The following is a 20,022-nucleotide window of genomic DNA, read 5'->3' on the forward strand; positions in this document are numbered from 1 at the left end:
AGGGCTGAGGGAGCCCTCTCTCACTGCTGGAGACTGCAGGGAAAAACCTCTGAGTTGTCCCATAGGTTTGTGCAAGGACTCCTCAGAGAGGGTCCTGTTGCCAGTACCCCATCCAAAATCTTCTTGCATCCCTCCAGGGGTGACTGCACCTGCTGCTGCCCTAAAGTGCCCGCAGACCAGTGTGTGTAACATGGGAAATAAACAGGATGAGCTGGAGATGTGTGTGCAGTCACAGGGCCGTGATCTCACTGCAGTCATGGAGATGTGGTGGGACAGCTGACATGAGTGGAATGCTGTTGTGGAGGGCTGTGTCCTGTTTAGGAAAGGCAGGTTGGGGAAGTGAGGTGCAGGAGTGGCCCCTTATGTGAGAGAGAAACTTTAATGAACTGAGCTCCATCTTGGAGAGGGTGAAGAATGTGTGGAGTGCTTGCTGGGTGAGAATTAAGTGGTAGGCTGGTATGTCTGACACTGTTGTGGGGGTGAGTCACCAGATCAGGAGGATGAAATCAATGAGGCCTTCTGCATGAAGCTGGAAGTAGCTTTGCAGTCCCATGTACTGGTTCTCATGGGGAACTGAATCATCCAGATATCTATGGGATAAGCAACGTGGCCAGGCACACACGGTCCAGACGGTTCCTGGAATGTGCTGAAGATAATTTTGTCATGTGGGTGGTGGAGGAGCCAACAAGAGTTGTGGTGATTTAGGACCTTGTTCATTCCAACAAGGATGGACTTGTTGGGGATGAGAAGTTTGGCGTCAGCAGTCGTGAGATGCTGGAGTTCAAGACTTTAGGTGGAAGAAGTGAGGCAAAAAGTAGGATTGCTGCCCTGGACTTTCAGAGAGCCAACTTCGACTTCGACCTTCGGACCTACTCGGAGGTATCTGATGGGCTGGACTGCTTGAAGGTATGGGGAGGCCATGAGAGCTAGGTAGCCTTTAAACAGCACTTCTTCCAAGCTCAGGATCGATGTATCCCTAAGAGCAGGAAATGGGGGAAGGGAAGCAGGAGACCTGCATGAATGAGCCAGGAGCTCATGGGTAAGATCAAAGGGAAAAGGAAGGCTTAGGAAAAATGGAAAAAGGGCCTGTACTCTTGGGAGGTGAATAGGAGTGTTGTCAGGGCTTGCAGAGAAGCAATGATGAAGACTAAAGCTCATCTAGAGCTGAAGCTGGTGAATGAGATTAAGGATAATAAGACGATCTTCCTATTCCTTTTAATTCCTCTTTCCTTTTCCTCTTTTTCTTTGAAAGCAGATAAGTAACTCAAACCTTATGTGATATTTTAATTAAACTTTCAGCTTAGACAGATACAATTGTGAGACAACACATACAGGAGAACCATTTTGTAGAAACCTCCTAAATAAGCTGATCTTTTATTTCACTTGTGTATGAGGGTCGTTTCACTTTAATCTGACCGGGGGGACTGTGAATCTGATCGTCTCTGCCTCTCTTCATGCACAGGACGTGACAGAGTTGAATGAACTACAGAAGGAACATGGCTGGAAAAGGACCTTAGGAATGATTCTTTCAGCACAAGCTGACAGGTCAGCCCTCACCTCCAATGGTAGATGTTGCCATGGCAACAGTGATGGTGCCAGGGATGTTGCCATGGTAACACTGATGGTGACAGGGACGTTGCCATGTCAACACTGATGCTGCCCTGATGTTGCCATGGCAACAGTGATGGTGATAGGGATGTTGCCATGGTGACAGGGATGGCGTTGCCATGGTGACACAGTGATGGTGCCAGGGATGCCGTTGCCATGGTGACAGGTCTGTTGCCATGATGACAGCACCGGCAAGGCTGGAGGGCCCCGACAGAAAACCAAGCTCTTTGTCTTCTTGGCTGCAGCAGTTGTGTCTGCTGCTGAGGCTCTGGAGGGCACACGTTGTCCCTGTGACACTGGGGCCTCTTTGCCTCCATGCAGCCCTGTAGGGAGGCCAGTAGGTGTAGTACCATTCTCCTTCACAACACTCCACACCCACTGACTGTGGGAGAGTCTTGGGCCATCTGTGAGGGACAGCACCACCTTTGCTAAAGGCTGCAGCTATGGCTCAGCCCTTCTGTTTCATCAGACTAAACAAGGGCTTTCCTTAACTTCACAGCACCTGCTCTGGGCCTTTGCCTGCCTGTAATCACGGCCTCCAGTTATCTGCTCTGACATGGCTATGGGGAGGCTTTGTTGGTAATGGCCCCACAGGGACCAATAAAAGCTCCAGCACTCTCCAACAGTTCTGGACAGCATTTTGACTGCACCTCCATCATTTGGTTACAGCAGCCTGCTCTCAGTCCCTGAAGTTCACGCACACCACATACGCTGTGGGGCTCATTAACAGTGCAGAAAGTCCTAACAAGCCATTTCCCTCATGTCTTCAAGACCTGAACTGCTCATTAGGGAGGTCTCAGTGCAGACAAAGGTTTCAAGTATTGCTGTCCAAAAAAGGAGATGTCGTATTTAAGGGTACTTTTTATTACAGCAGACACCGAGATGTCACTGAGTGCTGCACAACCCATGTGACACAGATGGCAGCTCTGTCATGGAGAGGGAGGTACAGCCAGCATGGGGATAGCATTGTGAGGATCCAAGAGTAGAGAGCTGATAACTGGAGAGTGACTGCAACAGGCAAAGATGGGAATTAATGCCAATGGAGGAGAAAGAAGCCTGTGCAAGAGGAGGGACGCAGGGGGCCATTTGCTTGTGTCCAGTTGTGTGGTCGGTGCTGGTCCGGCTGGGTGTGTGGCAGGCATGGGAGGGAGCTGACTCCCCTCCAGGATACAGGACTACAACCTCAGGATAAGATGCCTCAACGGATTCAGCGGAATCCCGTCCCTATGGAAGTGTAAAGGGCTGCCCTACAGAACCAGGATTCCTGCATCCCAGGGCTGTGTGCTGGGGCAGGGACTCAGCCACCAGCCGGGCTCAGCACTCAGCCTGCCCAGGGAGCTGCCCAGGGAGCTGCAGGGAGATGTGTGGGGGAAGGAGGCCCGAGCAGCACAGGGGCTTTTTGCTCCTCAGGGTGATGCATGGGGCTGGGGGTTCAAAGCTGCACTGCTCATCTGGGGCCTTGCAACTGTTCTAGAAGGAGGACCAAACAGGGGAGTTTCTGCCCCATGCTCAACTGGGTGGTCCTGGCTGCCAGCTTGAGTCTGCCCACTGGACTACATTATGTTTCCATACCTATGTTCAGATTTTGGTCAAGCTCTCCGAATCCTGATGTCCATTTTGCTCTGCTGTCTCTAGGCTGTGTGCTGGAGCTGTACATAGTTGTGGATGGGAATTCTCTAACAGTGATGTTGGTGTTGTTTTATGCAGAGAAAATGCCCCAAAGAAATATCCTGAAGAATCACACCGCTGGACCTGGATTTCTTCTGGGGTTTCCTGATCCCCCTGGGCTGCCAGGAGTGTGCTTCACCATCTTCCTGCTCATTTATGTCACAGTTATCATTGGGAACAGCCTGATTGTGCTGGTTACAGTGCTGGACTTGAGCCTCCACAGCCCTATGTATTTCTTCCTGAGAAACTTGTCTTTCTTGGAGATCTGCTACACATCAGCCACTCTCCCCAAAATGCTGGTGTGTTTCCTGACGGGAGATGTCCAGATCTCCTTCCTTGGCTGTGCTGCCCAGCTTTATTTCTTAGTTTCTCTGGGAAGCACTGAGTGCCTATTGCTGGCCACCATGGCTTACGACCGCTATGTGGCCATATGTGACCCCCTGCGCTACAGCCTGGTGATGAATGGTGGGTTCTGTGTCAGACTGGTGGTTGGCTCATGGATGGTCGTCGTACCAATACAAGTGGGACAGATCTACCAAGTGTTTACCTTGCCCTTCTGTGCCTCCCATCACCTCCATCATTTTTTCTGCGATGTTCCCCCTCTGTTGGAGCTGGCCTGTGCAGATACTTTCTGGAGCCGGGTGACCCTGAACACTATCATCCTGCTTTTTGCCATCCTTCCCTTTTTCATGATCGTCGTTTCCTACGTTAGAATTATTGGGACGGTTCTGAAGATGCACTCTGCTCCGAGCAGACACAAAGCCTTTTCCACCTGCTCCTCACACCTCATAGTGCTGACTCTCTTTTACGGCTCAGCCACGGTCGTGTACTGCAAACACCACTCAAGGGACTCTGCAGACACTGACAAATACCTTGCCCTGTTTTACACGATTCTGACCCCCATGTTTAACCCTGTCATCTATGGTATGAGGAATAGAGAACTGAGGATTGCCCTGAGAAAACTCCTGTGGGGAAAGTGATAGTGCAGAGTGGGTGAAATTACGCCCCAATAGTTCCAATGAGCATTTGGCTGTTTGTGTGTTGGTGTTGAATCAGACACCTCCAGATGGGGCACCTCCAGATTTGCTGCACTGTCCCACAACCCACTGCATCTTCCAGAAGGAATCAAAGTTTATGTAGGATAGAGAAGGATGTGTGGGGATTCACTGTCACATCATCACAGGGCAGGAAACGAGGGATCCCTGCTCCCCAGCTTCTTGAGGTTTCTACGTCAATTTTGTCTTAGTTACCATATTATACTGTGTATTATCCTTCCTATGATTGCTCTGTGCCTCATTACTGGTATTCCAGTCAGAATTCTGCAGGTTAAAGAAGAAGGAATCCTCACAGAACCACAGTCGGATCCAGCACACAACAGTCCAACACCACACTGCTATGACACATGCAGGCCAAAGGCATGGACTCAATGGACAGCACTGCCAATTTAGAGGGATGGCCCATAGACTGTAGGAATGATATCTCTGTGTGTATATAAAAAACCAACAGGAAAGATGACGGCAACTATTTGGAATGTATGGAAAAGTCTGGAATCTGTAAGTGATATGGAATGAGGGGTGGGGACCATCCTGGGTTCAGCTGGGATGCTCTGACCTCAGGAGAAAAGCAGTGCTGGAACACCTCGATGTTTTTGCTGCTGATCAGCGCCATTTCAGTTCCTCAGCTTTGTGTGCTGTCCTTCCTGCCATGGGGGATGAAGGATTTGGGATGGGACAGCTCCAGGAGTTGAGCTCAACATCCCAAAGGGATATTTCATACTGTATGACATCATGTGGACAAAAAAGCTTCTTTTGTATATACATCAATATGCAAATATTGTTATTAGAATAATATCAAAATTTTATTATCTTATTTCCCCACCTGTTTCCCTATTATTTTTTCTACCTTAGTAAATTGTTTTCAACTCAAGCCACAAATTCTACTTTGTTGTGGTCTTTCTAGTCCCTTCTTCATCCCACTGGGAAGGGGAGAGAAGGTGAAGAGAAAGGGAAGGGAAAGGGAAAGGTGAAGGAGAACAGGGAAGGGAAGGGAAGGGAAAGGAAGGGAAGGGAAGGGAAGGGAAGGGAAGGGAAGGGAAGGGAAGGGAAGGGAAGGGAAGGGAAGGGAAGGGAAGGGAAGGGAAGGGAAGGGAAGGGAAGGGAAGGGAAGGGAAGGGAAGGGAAGGGAAGGGAAAGGAAGGGAAGGGAAGGGAAGGGAAGGGATTGCCTCTGATTTGTTAAGGACTGAACTGAAAGCTCAAGCCAGAAATTCTAACGTGTGTTGATCATGTCTAAGCAACCTGCTCAGTCACCTCTCAGTTCAGACAATGCAAAGCCCACTTGTTTTTATCCCAGTGAACACTGCAATGCTCAGATACAAACAACTCCATTTGGATGTTGTTTCCAACACTGAGCAGAAAGCAAACATGCCTGGGAAGGAACAAACAAACAACTTCTGTATTTATTAACTTCAAATCTTCAAAAGAATAAATAGCTCACAAATTCAGAACTGCCAACGTACTCTGCAGCGCTGTGAATACAAACGGGTTGTTGTGCTGAGGGATATGATTTAGCTGGGAAGTATTGGTAAAAGTTGGACTGGATGATCTTCTAGGTCTTTTCCAACCTTGATAATTCTGTGATTCTGTGATTCTGTGAAACCACACTTTCTGAAAACATATTTCCAAATGAAAGGGTTTACTGGGGTGATTAGAGGCAGACAAAGAAGCAGACTGCAGGGCAAGCACAGGGGATATTTTAACAAGGCTTTGTTACTCAAAGTAAAAATGAAAGAAGGGTTGGAGGAATATCAGAACCGTCCTGTAAAGTCGTGGTTGCATTGCCTCCCATTTTCACCAAACAGCTGCCTGCTGGTTGCAGATTCAGTAGGACTTTGGGGGCACATTGGTGTCACCTTGGGGCCACATTAAGGTCACATTGAGGTAACTCTGGGGACACTTCAGGGTCACTTTGGGGTCACATTGGGGTTGGTTGAGGTGCCTGCCTCAGAGGTGTGGGTTTTTACTCATGGGAGGGGACAGAGCTTTGGGAAGAGCACTGGGGCCTTGTAGAGGCAGGCATGGTTTTGAGGGGGTGGGTATGGCCTCGTGGGTGGGGCAGGGGGGCCTAATAGAGTTGTCATGGCTTGATTGGGTGAGGCCTGGTAGGAAACCAATGTCTGAGTTATGAAGGAGCCTGACATGAAGGCCACACCAACAGTGGGCATCCAACTGGAAACTGAAGTCTTGAACCAGTGAATCAGGGCCAGCACTCCATGTAGCGCTCTATAAACCCTCAGCACCCACCAGTTAACTCCTAATAAGTTTAATAGATCCTTAATGATAATTTTATGGCACACAGTCAGTTCCCTTCTACGGGTTGGTTCTGCCATGAATCACTCCGTATGGGTTTTACTATTGCCACAGGGCTTTATTTTAAGAGGACTTCTTGAAGGATAGTGACTGTGACCTTCATTTATTTATTCCAAAATACTTTGTAAAAAGTCCATATCACAGTGAGTATTTGTGGACCAGCCTCCCCATGGAGCTTCTGATCTCCTTGTTGCACAGCATGTAGATCACGGGGTTTGTTAAAGGGAAGATGATTGTATGGAAAAGAGCAATGACTTTTTCCATTGGGATGGCCTGGAAGTGGAGGACATAAATATCACAGTATCACAGTATCACAGTATCGTGCGAGTTGGAGGGGACCTTATAGATCATCGAGTCTAACTTCTTGAGCGGGAGGCAAATTGCTGGGCCAAAGGTGACCAAAACCACAACCATGTGGGAAATGCAGGGGGAGGTGATTTTGTTCTTGGCCTCAGAGGAGAACGCCCGGAGCTTCAACACTAGGGCGGTGTAGGAGATGAGGAGGAACACAAGGCACACAATAATGACAGCACTGTTGTTGAGGAACATAGTATCATAGTATCATAGTATCGTGCGAGTTGGAAGGGACCTTAGAGATCATTGAGTCCAACTCCCGGGATTCGAGCCCTCTGTGTAGCAAAGCGGCACTTCTACCACTTGCACTGCAGGGGGGATTCGAACCTGGGCCTCCGGTGTTGCAAGCGGCAGTTCCACTGTGTCACTGTTGGCACAGGCCAACTTTGCCACCTGGCGGACATTGCAGAAGAAGTTGTCCAGAATCTTGGGGCCGCGGAAAGGGAGAGTGATGGTGAGAGCAAATAGAACGATGCCATGAATGAGGCCGCCGCCCTACGAGCTCCAAGTGGGGTGCAGCAAGCAGTCCTGTTCACAAGCTTGGCATAGTGAAGGGGTTTGCAAATGGCAACATAACGATTGTAGGCCATGTCTTCTATGTCCCCAAATTGTCCAAAATTATGCCCAAATTCTCCAAAATTACCCCCAAATTGTCCACAAATTGTCCCAATTTACCCCCCAGATGTCCCCAAATTGACCTAAGCTTTCCCCAAATTTTTGCAAGTTAGCAACAAAACACAGGGTTCTCGTGCCGGGAAGATTTCTTTATTGCTGTGATGATCATGATCATAATGCTGTACATATATCTCTCATTCTTCTAAGCAAGCCTTTTTTATACTCTAACATGCGTATTTGGTACATTTCCACTCACAATCCATTGGCTAGAACGCAACCAAATTCCATAACAAGTCTTAATAATCAGCAGAGGGTTTATCGTATGCCTAGGTATAAGGCATCCCTGTTTGTTCAGACCTTCTGTCTCCTTTCCAGACCCTCAATATCAGTGAGTCAGTAAATGACGAGGCCGAGCTGACCTCTCCATCTCCCACACCAGATTGATACAAATTGACCCCAAATGCCCTCTAAGGTCCCCAAATTAACCCATGTTAGCCTGAAATTGTCCCCAAATTGTTCCAAATTAACCCCAGTTGTATCCAAATTGACCCAAAATGTCACCTACTGTCCCCAAATTGACCCAAATCACCCACAAATTGCCCCCAAATGTCCTCAAATGTCTACAAATTATCCAAAATTACCTCAAAAATGTCCTCAGAGTTGATTGAAAGTGGCCAAAGGGACGTTCTGTACCATCTGACAGCAAGCAGAAGGAGTATTGAAAGGGGAGGGAGTTCATCTCACTCTCTTCTGCTGCCCAGGGGCCAGCTGGGCATCAGTCTGGTGGTGCTGAGCAAGTGCTTGTGCATCAGTTGTTACGTACTATTCCATATATGTGGATATATAGTGATAACTATTACACCTCTCCTTTTATCTCTCTTAGTAAATAGCTTCATTTCAACACACAAGTTGTACTTTTTTCCCCAGTTCTCTTCCCTGTCCCACTGGGAAGGGGCAGTTCACAAAGCATTGTGTGCGGCTAAGCCACCTGCTGGGTTTAAGCACCACCATCATTTTGGTGCCTGATATGGGTCCCCAAGGATTGAGAGACCTGTCTGTCCAGAGAAAGGTCTGTCCAGAGCGAGTTAACACAGAGCTTTGTGGGAGTTGGAGAACTGCTGGCCATGGTGCTTATTGTTTCCCTATTTGTGGAGCTCGTTGAGCGTTCTCATGAAGCTGCATTGCACAGCTCCTTGCTTGCTCCTTGTTTTCCCTTCTGCATTGTTTGTCAGCTCTGGGGGGTGGATTAGGGAATTTATTTTGCTATGCTGTTTGACTTTGGTTTATATCACGATAAAATTGGCAGCTGACAAAATGAAGTTTTGTGCACATTCAGCTCTGCGGTCATCTTGGGGTTTTGGAAGGGATATTGTTGGTATGATCAGTAGTTACACCCTTTACTTTGTCTCTTCAGGGAGCCTGGCTATGGAGGCGGGAAGGGAGGACACTTTCCAGCAGTCCCTCAGCCTCCCTCTCATGTATATAGATGTATGTCTTATTATCATTTTCTTTTTCTCTGTTTTACCCAACAAATTCAAAACTGCTGCAAGTCCCTGAGTGCCTTACAGATCTCCTTGGGACTCTTGAAACAGGCCCTGTCACTCAGTGAAGAGCACCAGAAGATCTTGAGGTCTTCTCAGGGAGCATCTCCTGAAATACATTCCTTACACCAGCTTTGGAAGAGGCCTCCAGTTCTCTAGCCCTGCTCTGAAGGAGCCCTCTTGTTATGGCAGTGCCAGCAAGGAGACCAGCACTGACACAGCCGTTCATATTGCCGGCTACTGACTGCAGCCCCAGAGTGCTGCTGTAGAGACAACAGGATTGTTGTGAGACACCCAAGACCTTCAGGCCTGCACAAATGAGAGGACTTGAGAGCACTGTGGCAGTGTAAAGAGAGCAGGAATGAAAAGAGCACGTTGTGCTGCTGTCTGTGGCTGTACCTCCCCGAGACCCAGACAAGGCAGGAAGAGAGGAGAGCTAAGGAAAAGTCTATTCTGAAAGATTTTTATGTATCTTTTAACCTATTCAGGGAATCTGGATCCATGTTTACATGAGCTCTTGGAGTGAGAAAATGGAAAGTAGGTAGAAAAGAAGTAAAATAATTTTTGATTTATATGTTCGATAACATTTTTTTTTTATTTTTTTTGCGGGCTGCTATATCACAAACAATCAAACAATCAAAGAGGCTTAAAACATAAACAACCATTACTGGAAATCGTGTGAGGAAGATGTGCACTTTATGGAAGCTGGAATAGTGCTTATTGCAACACCTTCCTGAGAGCGTGCTTGATCTCCGTGTTCCTCATGCTATAGATGAGAGGGTTCAGTGTTGGAGGAAACACTGCGTACAGAAGTGCCACTGTAAGATCCAGGAGTGGAGAGGAAATGGAGGGAGGCTTCAGGTGGGCAAAAAAGCCAGTGATGAGAAACAAGGAGACCACGGCCAGGTGAGGGAGGCACGTGGAGAAGGCTTTGTGCCGTCCCTGCTCAGAGGGCATCCTCAGCACGGCCATGAAGATCTGCACATAGGACACAACTATGAAAACAAAGCACCCAAAGGCTAAACTGATAGTAAAAATGATAAACACACCTTCCCTGAGATTTGATTCTGAGCAGGAGAGCTTGAGGATCTGGGGGATTTCACAGAAAAACTGGTTGACAACATTGCCTTGGCAGAGAGGCAGTGAAAACGTACTGGCAGTGTGCAGCAGGGAACTGAGAACCCCAGCACCCCAGGCAGCTGCTGCCATGGTGGCACAAGCTCTGCTGTTCATCAAGGTCTCGTAGTGCAGGGGCTTGCAGATGGCAACGTAGCGGTCATAGGACATGATGGTGAGAAGGGAAAACTCTGCTGCGAGGAAGAAGAGAAAGAAAAAGACCTGTGTAGCACATCCTGCGTAGGAGATGGCCCTGGTGTCCCAGAGGGTGTTGGCCATGGCTTTGGGGAGAGTGGTGGAGATGCAGCCCAGGTCGAGGAGGGCCAGGTTGAGGAGAAACAAGTACATGGGGGTGTGCAGGCGCTGGTCGCAGGCTACGGCTGTGCTGATGAGGCCGTTGCCCAGGAGGGCAGCCAGGTAGATGCCCAGCAAGAGCCAGAAGTGCAGGAGCTGCAGCTGCCGCGTGTCTGCCAACGGCAGCAGGAGGAACTCATTGATGGAGCTGCTGTTGGGCATCTGCTGCTGCTGGGTTTGGAGTCCTGCTCAGAGTGAAAAAGATAATGACACGTCCAGACCATTCTCAGAGACACTCCTCCTGCTTTACTATATTGTAAATTTTTCCTTTCCCTTAGCAAAATTTTCAATTAACTCCAGAGTTTAAATTTATTTTCATCAGCCTCACCATCTCTTAAGGAGTAGAAGATTAGGGAGGTCCTGCTTTCTTTCCCCTTCCTAGTCACATCACAGCCTCCTGGATATTTTCCTCTTTACTGCAGCTGTTTATTGAGACCCCAGCACCAGCATCTGTGCACTTCAGTTTGTCTTAGAGAAATGTGCCTGTTTGCAGAACGAATCAACTATTAATGTCTGCAGAAAACAACAATAAGTTAAACTGATTAATTCCATTTAGAAAGGAGTGGCTGAAAGCACAGCTCGTGTTTTCACCTTGTTCTCTGACTGTTCAGAGAACAACCGATGGATTGACGAAATATTTGTGAGATTCAGAGCTGTGTTTAAATTAGACATCCCCTTTTAGATTTCAGACCCCAATCCTTTCTGCCGTCCCTCAGAACAGGAAATGGAAATCCCCTGACTTGACTCTTCTTTTGCCTAAAGACCTAGGAAACATCCTGCTGTGCAGTGGAGCTGTGATCCCCCTGCCCCAGGCAGCAGCTGTGGCAGCACAAGCCCTGCCGGGGGGCTCCTTCCCCCAACACGTCTCCCCGCAGCACCCTGGACAGCTCCCCGGGCAGGCTGAGTGCTGAGCCTGGCAGGCGGCAGAGTCCCATAGCCGGCACACAGCCCCTGGGGCACAGCAGGGACCCTGCTCTGCAGGACAGCCCTGCAGCCTGCAGCCGTGCTGGGACATGCAGCCGTAAGGGCTGTGCTCTGACGCTGCAGCATGGAAACCTTCAGCTAAAGCAGCAGTTCTTTTCTACAGTAAAGAAACATGCAGTGCCTCCAAAAGGATCTGCTATGGCATATTCCTGATTAAGTTACCCCTCTATGAAAAGCAGCTGCATGCTCTGCAGTGAGACTTACCATGTCATGTTCTATAAGCAATGCTCCTGCAGTGAGCTCACAGCCTGCTCACACCTCACACATCCTGTAAGCTCTCTCCTGTTTCTCTCCTCTCCTTCTGTCACCTGCAGGCTGTGCTCTGCACAAGAGCTGCTCCTGGGCACAGCTGTCTCTCTGCAGTGCTGACCTCTTTTATGAGCTCCCTGTGTCCCAGGAGCCTGACCCAGCTCAGCAGCAGAGGATGTCATGTTTATCCTTCCCACCCGCGTCCCCTGAGATGTCCCTGGAGCTTCTTGACCAGCAGCTCCTGAAAGACAAAAGCATCATGACTGTGCTTTGAAATCTGATGAATTAAACACCGGATGTCCAGTGGACAGTGATTAAATCTAGATATATGGGGATTCCTACTAGGTAGTGTTTGCTGAAACAGATACAGCACACAGACAAGGATGGGGAGGGTTGGACTTCTGTGCAGGGCAGTGATCCAGCTGAGGTACTGCAAGCGCCTCACTTGTACCTGCAAAGCCTGGGCCAGAAATAGGATTCAGCTCCCCACGGACACACAGCAGCTGGAATTCCTCTGGTTCAGTTCAGAAGTGCACAAGGAGTTGCCTGCATGTGAGCTCCTGCTCTGACTCCTTGGTCCTTCAGCACGGAGGCAGTTGCTCACACACAGACACTGGGTGATGCCCAAGGTGCCTGGGCTGCTCCTGGATGTGTGTCATTGCTTGTAAACCGTGTGGGAAATCCCTGAGACAGACACCTCCTTCCTGAGCATCAGCTGAGGGCCAGAGAGGCAATAGAGGTATTCTTGACCATCCTAAATTACAACAGACCCCAGCATTTAGGGCACCTCAAAGTGCATTTGTCTCCTGTCTCCATGGAGCATGCAGAGTTACTCAGCTGACTAAATGGGTGAGCTCACAAAAAAGGAGCCAGATCTTTCTCTGTTCTCCATCCGGAGCTCCAGGCAATACAAAGCTAACATACGTCTTCATTCTTCATCAGAAAAAAACATCGGTTTTCCATGGACTCTCAGCTGAATGACATCAGAAGCAGCCTAGTGTTATGTCTCTTCTTTTTCGTCACACTCATATGCAGCTGCTAATGCAGCACAGGGCCTTCAGGAAAGACATGCCTGAGGAGTGTCCTGGCTGCTACATCAACTCCAAGACCCATAATGGGTCTAATGCTTCTGTGCCACCTTCTGCACACTAATACCATAGATGAGCTATCCAGTCAGGCTATGTCCAGTGATGCTTTCCAATTAGAATGTTTACTTCTGTGGTTTTTGCAGGAATGCAAACACCAACACACAGTAAGCTAGAAATCTTGGTAGAGCTGCAGGCCTGAGCTCCTGTTTGGACCACAGGGAGAGTTTAAGGGCTTCCACAAATGCACTGTAGCACAATGGGGATACAGAATCTTTATGATGGATGGGCAAGAAGACCAGGAAGAGTGTCTGCCCTCTGTGAGAGTGCACTGAGCTCTGCATGGGGATGGCAGAGCAGCCAGGTCAGAGCTAATGGAAATGGCAAACAGAGGAGACCAACAGTGTCTGTTCCTGTCTTCCTGATCAGGGAGAGCAAGTGGAAGGTGCCCTCTGCAAACAGATGGGAGCCTGATGTTTTCTTGCCCTTGTCCCATTTGGGGGCCTTTTTCACTCCAGTATCTGCTGCAGGGACAGCACAGCAGGGCATGTGCCATCCAGCAGATCCGTGGAGAGCACAGATGGCAGCTTCTGGACCAAGCCATGGAGAAACCAAAGAGGAGAGGTTCTCTGCCGGATCTCATACACACCAGCAAGGAACGGCTGGTGGGAATTGTGAAGGTCAAAGGGGCATCGGGCCATGTGGAAGACGCAATTGGATCTCTTTTTTTTTATTTATTTATTTATTTATTTATTTATTTATTTATTTATTTATTTTGAGGCAGTAAGCTTCAAAGACGATCATAAATGTCAATAAAACTGAGACAAATAATTGAAGAGAAAGATAAAAATCATTGAAAATGTGTTAACCCTTCTCAAGATGAGAAAATCTCATGAGTCCTGTTTCATTTTGAGCTGCAAACATGAGTCTTTGAGGAGATTTTGAGTCTTTTTTTTTTTTTTTTTTCTGTATTTACGATGTTTTCCAGAACTGTGTTTGCAGAACACAGATGCCTTCAGGTTCAGGGACACAGACAGCGGTGCCAGTGCCAATGCCCTCTGAGGTTCTCTACTGAATCTCATACTCAACGGCAAGGAAGGGCTGGTGGGGAATGTGAAGGCAAAACAGGCACCAGGCCATGTGAGAGACACAAATGGATCTTTCGTTTGTTTATTTATTTTTCTGTCCTTTCCCCTTTCCCGTTCCCTTTCCTTTTCCTTTTTTCTTTTCCTTTCTCTTTCCCTTTCCCTTTTCTTCTCCTTTTCCCTTTCCCTTTCTATTTCCTTTTCCTTTACCCTCTTGCTTTCTGTTTCTCTTCCCCTTCCACTTCCCTTCCCTTTTCTTTCCCTTTATGGTTAGGCTGCGGTTGGACTTGATGATCTTCAAGGTCTTTTCCAACCTGGGTAATTCTATGGTTCCATGATTCCCTTTCCTTTACTTTCCTTTTTTTTTTTTTTTTTTTTTTTCCTTTTCCTACTTCTTTCTTTTTCTTTTTCAATTTCTTTTTCTTTCATTCTCCTTTTCTTTTCCTTTTCCCATTTCCTTTTCCTTTTTTATTTTCCCTTTCTTTTCCTTTTCCTTTTCCTTTTCCTTTTCCTTTTCCTTTTCCTTTTCCTTTTCCTTTTCCTTTTCCTTTTCCTTTTCCTTTTCCATTTTCTTATCTTTTTCCCCTTTTTCTTTCCCTATCCTTTTTCTTTCTTTATTATTTTTTATGCTCCTTGCTTTTTCTTTTTCTTTTTCTTTTCTTTTTTTTTCTTTTTCTTTTTTATCTCTTTCTTTTTCTTTTTTTTATCTTTCTTTTTCTTTCTTTTTTAAATCTTTTTCTTTTTTTTCTTTTCCCTTTTCCTTTTCCTTTTTTCTTTTTCTTTCCTTTTCTTTTTCCTTTCCTTTCTTTTTTCTTTTTTCTTTTTTCTTTTTTCTTTTTTCTTTTTTCTTTTTTCTTTTTTCTTTTTTCTTTTTTCTTTTTTCTTTTTTCTTTTTTCTTTTTTCTTTTTTCTTTTTTCTTTTTCTTTTAGATTTTCTTTATTTTTTTAAGGAAGGAAGTCTGAAAGATGTTCATTAATGTCAGTAAAAGTGAAAAAAGATTTGAAGACAAAGATAGAAATCAATGAGAATGTGTTAATCCTTCCCAGTGTCTGAAATACTCACAACTCCTGTTCAGTTTTAAGCTGGTACCTCCCAACTACCAGTCTGATCTATCCCAGGGAGATTACTGGAATTTGAGCCATTCCTCAAAAGTCTGATGGAATCTGTTGTCAACTCCTTCACTGTCATTCATTCTATCCCATCCTATCTGTGTCTAACTCATTTCTTGTACAATTATTCCCTGAGAAAGACAAACCTCAATAAACTCAGCTTGCACAAGGCATGCAGTTGTTCAGTGTATTTTCCTGTTCATTCAGTTGCATCACTTTTCCTTCTGTTTGTTGGCCAAAAGAAAAAAGAAATATTTTCCATGTGTCGCTGTTTCTCTGTGGAAAGCCAGTGGGAGTTGGTCCAAAGAAGGTTTAACACTGAGTGGGTGGCTGCAGAGGAGAAGAGTGATGTGAGGAAAAGTGATGCAAGTCCCATGGGGCCAGTGTGAGCAGAAATGGGATGGAAAGGTTTAGAAGGACATTTGTCCTCACAGTAACAGAATAGAACTTACAGGGGGCATCCTGGATTGATATCAGTTGCACAGTGATGCTTTAAAGACTTGTTTATACCCAACTATAAAAAAATAGGCAGTAAATGACTGCTGGATTCTTCCTATTTAAGCTATGTCCAGATATCTCTCCATTTTGCTGAACAAGTTCTGAAAACCTGAAGGAGATGACAGGAAGGCACAAGGCACAGGAGGCTCTTTAGGTTATAACGAGCCCCAGGGCGCATTTGATGCTGAGTCCATCAACCTCCAGTGCAGAGAGAAGTTTGCACAGAGTGCTCAACAAGGCAAAGTCAGAAGTAACAGTGAAGTTTCTTGGAGTATTAATGGGCCCACTGAGGAACATTAACAGGCAAGCTTCCCAAGGGACTTGTTAGAGAAGATAATTGGAAGATATGACTACAGGCAGTGAAAGGCACTGGCATGGTGGCTCTGATGCTGAGAAACCAGTCCTTTGCTTTGCAAAGCAGACAGGCCAAGCCCTGATCCCCAGACCCTTGGCAGGGAGAACCTCATGCTGACTAAGGATCCTTCCTGGGGCAGTGGGTTGGAGGTCTGTATGATGTTAAATGAAAGACATGGGGACAGAAGATCTGCATGGGCTGCAGGGACACTGTGAGGTTCATGTGCCATGTGTGTCCTCTGTCTCATCGCAGGATGTGGGATGTGAGAAGGGCCCAATCTGAACAAGCATCAATCCCAGTGTAACTCTGAATTTCAGATCTCTCAGTTCCAGTGCCCTCATTTGCACACCCTCCCATAGTTTGATGTCCTTTATGTTCTGTGGTGCCCAGAATTGCACCCAATGCTCCATGTGAGGCTGCAGCAGTGCAGAGCAGAGATGGACAATCCTGTCCCTCACCCAGCAGGCAATGCCTTGCTTGATGCACTCCAATGGACCGTTGAGCTTCCTGGATGCCTGGGCACACTGCTGACTCACATTCAGTTTGATGATGACCAGGACCCTCGATCCTTTTCAGTCAGACCACTCTCCAGTGTCCCATATCCAGTCAGTGTGTATGTCCAGGGTTGCCCCTACCCAGATGCACAACCAGGCACTTGTTCTTGTTATACTTTATGCACTTGGTGCTTAGTACCAACTGGTACAAACTTCTCTGACTTGTCCACATCTCTATGCAAGTCCTCCCCACCCTCAGTGGAGGCAACAGCACCTCCTCATCTGGTCTCATCAGCAAACTTGCTCAGAACATCTTCTAGTTCTGCATGCAAGTCATCCACAAAAACATGAAAGAGAAGTGGCCCTAAAATGGAGCCCTGCGGAACCCTGAGAGTGACCATCTACCAGCCCAATGGAACCCAGTGACTATAGTCCTTTGGGCCTGACCTATTGACCAACTGTTCACCCACCGCGTTCTGTTTGTGCCTAGCCATATGCAGGACATTCTGTCCAGAAATGTGCTGTGAGAAATAGTCTCAAAAGCACTACTGAAATCCTCAAGGATAACATCAAATGGCTTCCCTTGATCAACCAATTTGCAAACTGTGTCATAAAAAGTCCGATAGTTAAACAGGACCTTCCCCTCAGGAAGTTGTGTTGGCTGTGACCAATGACAGAATTGTCCTTCAGGTGTTTTTTTTTTTCTATCACTCCCACCATCACTTTCTCCATATTTTTACCAGGCACTGGAGTGAGACTGACAGGTCCATAATTGCCCCTGTCATCTTTCTTGCTCTTCCTTACAATGAGACAACATTTGCCAGCTTCCTGTCAGCTGGCATGACCCTAGACTTATTTAGATGCCACTGAAATAGGAGCCCAGAGCAAACTAAGGTGTCATCAGTGCAAGAACGTAGATATGCCATAACTTTGCAATGCCTTCAACTCGAGAGTATGCCACAGATGGAGCAGAGAGGAAGATCTGCCTCTTCTCTTGAGAGCTCATCCATTTGGTAAGCAGAATAACGCTACCTGATACATGGGGACTGTGTCTCTGCTCTGCTCTGCTAAGCTCATAGAGGAATGGTGCAGGGGGTTGCTCTCATGTCAGTGCAGATTAGCTCACTTTCTCTTTAACCCTTTTTCGTCTGTAAACTATTCCACTATTTGTACCCTCATTTACACTTCCACATACCCTCAAATACACTTCCATATGCCATTAACAATTATGCTTTCTTATACCATCAAAGCAGTTTGTGAAACAATACTGTTATTTAGTTCCCATAAACACCCTTAATACTATATAACTTTCCCTTAACAATCCCTGTCGTTCAGTTATAAACACTTCACCACAGAACCAGCACTGACCCACCTCCCTCACACACTTCCTCACAAGCAGTACATAGTATTACATAAATGGGTTGACACTCATTTGTCGGGCGGAATGTACACCTCTCCTCAGGTCATTTCCTAATCTATAGAGTACAAACTCCCGTCTTCCTACATACAAGCAGAAAGTACCTATGTGTGAACAGACAACACAGAGTCTTTCACCTTGTCCGTCTCTGTCCATTTCCTTTGCAAATGGAAGGAAACACGGTCGGGATTCGGCACTCACCCCACAGCTATTCTGTGTCTCACTCACACCACAGTCACTCTGGCATTTAGATCAAAAAACATATAAACAAATATACACAATGTTGACAACATCTTCTAGCTGGAATCTTAATAAAGCTCATACCCTGGTCGACCAGTTGCAAACTTTAAGATTTTTTCCATGTCAGCTTGACCTGTAATGATTAGATACACAGTACTGAACACTTACAGCAGGTGATAATAATGGCCATACAACCTATAAGCCCCATGATTACAGCAAGGAGAACCCAGGCTACCATTTGACAGGATATCCACTATATCCCATACCCATAGGAGAGGCCAACCTAGGTCCGTCCTATTGCCTGCCACCTGGGAGAGAGTACTTGCTCTTGTTTCCATGCATATGACTTACAGGTCCCCTTCATAGGAACTCCCCCTAGGAGTCTTCCTACCCCAGCCGGTAAACTAAGCTGTGAGCTCACCTCCCTAGGGACAGCACGGATGGATGCACCCTGTGTAGGATGTCTCCTCAGGACTTACAGGCTCCCCTTACCATACACATACCCGGTCCGCCTATGGATGGTCCTTGTCTGTCCCTGCAGTGATCAGGTGAGGAAGGGAGTCCTTTGGAGAAATCTCAGGGTGCGCCACAAGTGTCCCCCCTCTCAGCTGGTCCTGCAGCCGAATAGAGCTGGTCCCATCTGGGCCACCAAATTGACTTGAGGAATGAAACTCTATAAACCTGTGTTATAATATAAAGCAGGAAAGCATTTATTTGGTGCCGGGTGCAAAGGGGGATCACTCCATCTGTCTTGCAAACTAGCAAGCAGAAGCATTACATATTTCGAAGCCAAGCTCATACATATTCAACAAATTTCCTGGAATGCATCTACATATTCATATGCAGCAGCTCCAAGATTTTGCTACACGTCCTGCAGTTGCTTCATGCTCTCAGACAGATTCTGCTGTCACTCCACCCCTCATAATGAGCTCGGCAGTCACTCTTGCTACAGGATCTGTAGCTGTTCCAAGTATTGCTATAAGAAAATGAAACAAATTCCTCCCAAAGGAAATGCACTGTGCCAGGAGGTACAGCACTGTGGTTGCCCAAACCTCTCCAATAAGCCCAGTGGCTGCTCCAACTTCATTGACAAGTCCTGTAATGATTCCAGCTCTGACAACGAGCTCTGCATTTGCTTCAACTCCTGCAACAGCCCAACAGTCGCTTCATTTCCTACAGTGAACCCTGTGGCTGTTAAAAAAAGGTCCCAAACTTGCAAACAGATATGCATATGAATTAGTATCTATGCATATATTTTTGCAAATGCATATGTTACATATATGTGAAATCATTTCGTTATGTAAGCATGTGTTTATATCTATAGATCTATGTCATAATCATAATCCTTTCCTTTTCTCTGTCTTAGTAATTAACTTTAACACAAGAAATTCCAAACCCCAGCACTGCCCTGAGTCCCTTACAGATCTCCTTGGGACTCTTAAAACTATCCCCGTCACTCATTGAAGAGCACGAGAAGATCTCGAGCTGCTTACACCAGCTTTGGAAGAGGCCTCCAGATCTCTGGTCCTGCTCTTAAGGAGCCTTCTTGTTATGGCAGTGCCAGCAAGGAGACCAGCTCTGACACAGCCGTTCCTATTGCCGGCTACTGACTGCAGCCCCAGAGTGCTGCTGTAGAGACAACAGGACTATTGTCAGACACACAGCACCTTCAGGACTGCACAAATGAGAGGACATGAGAGCACTGTGGCAGTAGAAAGAGCAGGAATGAAAAGAGCATGTTGTGCTGCTGTCTTTGGCTGTACCTCCCCCAGACCCAGACAAGGTAAGAAGAGAGAAAAGCTAAGGAAAAGTCTATTTTGAAAGCTTATTAGGAATATTTTAACCTATTCAGGGAATCTTTTTCCATGTTTACATGATTACT

The 20,022-nt window shown here is 46.7% G+C and overlaps 2 protein-coding genes across 2 annotated transcripts; one reads left to right on the forward strand and one right to left on the reverse strand.

The window, feature by feature from the left end:
- Positions 1–771: 771 nt before the first annotated feature.
- Positions 772–4,282, forward strand: LOC140252530 (olfactory receptor 10AG1-like). The gene is made up of 3 exons (XM_072337362.1): positions 772–906; positions 1,463–1,565; positions 3,244–4,282. The coding sequence occupies exons 1-3, from the start codon at positions 772–774 to the stop codon at positions 4,254–4,256; spliced, it is 1,251 nt and encodes a 416-aa protein (XP_072193463.1). The 3' UTR covers positions 4,257–4,282.
- A 5,588-nt stretch (positions 4,283–9,870) lies between these two features.
- On the reverse strand, positions 9,871–11,895 carry LOC140252531 (olfactory receptor 14J1-like). Its single transcript, XM_072337363.1, has 2 exons — positions 11,812–11,895; positions 9,871–10,808 (listed from the first exon to the last, which is right to left on the reverse strand). The coding sequence occupies exon 2, from the start codon at positions 10,783–10,785 to the stop codon at positions 9,871–9,873; it is 915 nt and encodes a 304-aa protein (XP_072193464.1). The 5' UTR covers positions 10,786–10,808; positions 11,812–11,895.
- Positions 11,896–20,022: the final 8,127 nt, after the last annotated feature.

This window comes from Excalfactoria chinensis, chromosome 5 (genome assembly GCF_039878825.1).
Source record: "Excalfactoria chinensis isolate bCotChi1 chromosome 5, bCotChi1.hap2, whole genome shotgun sequence".
In the NCBI taxonomy this organism is placed as follows: Eukaryota; Metazoa; Chordata; class Aves; order Galliformes; family Phasianidae; genus Excalfactoria; species Excalfactoria chinensis.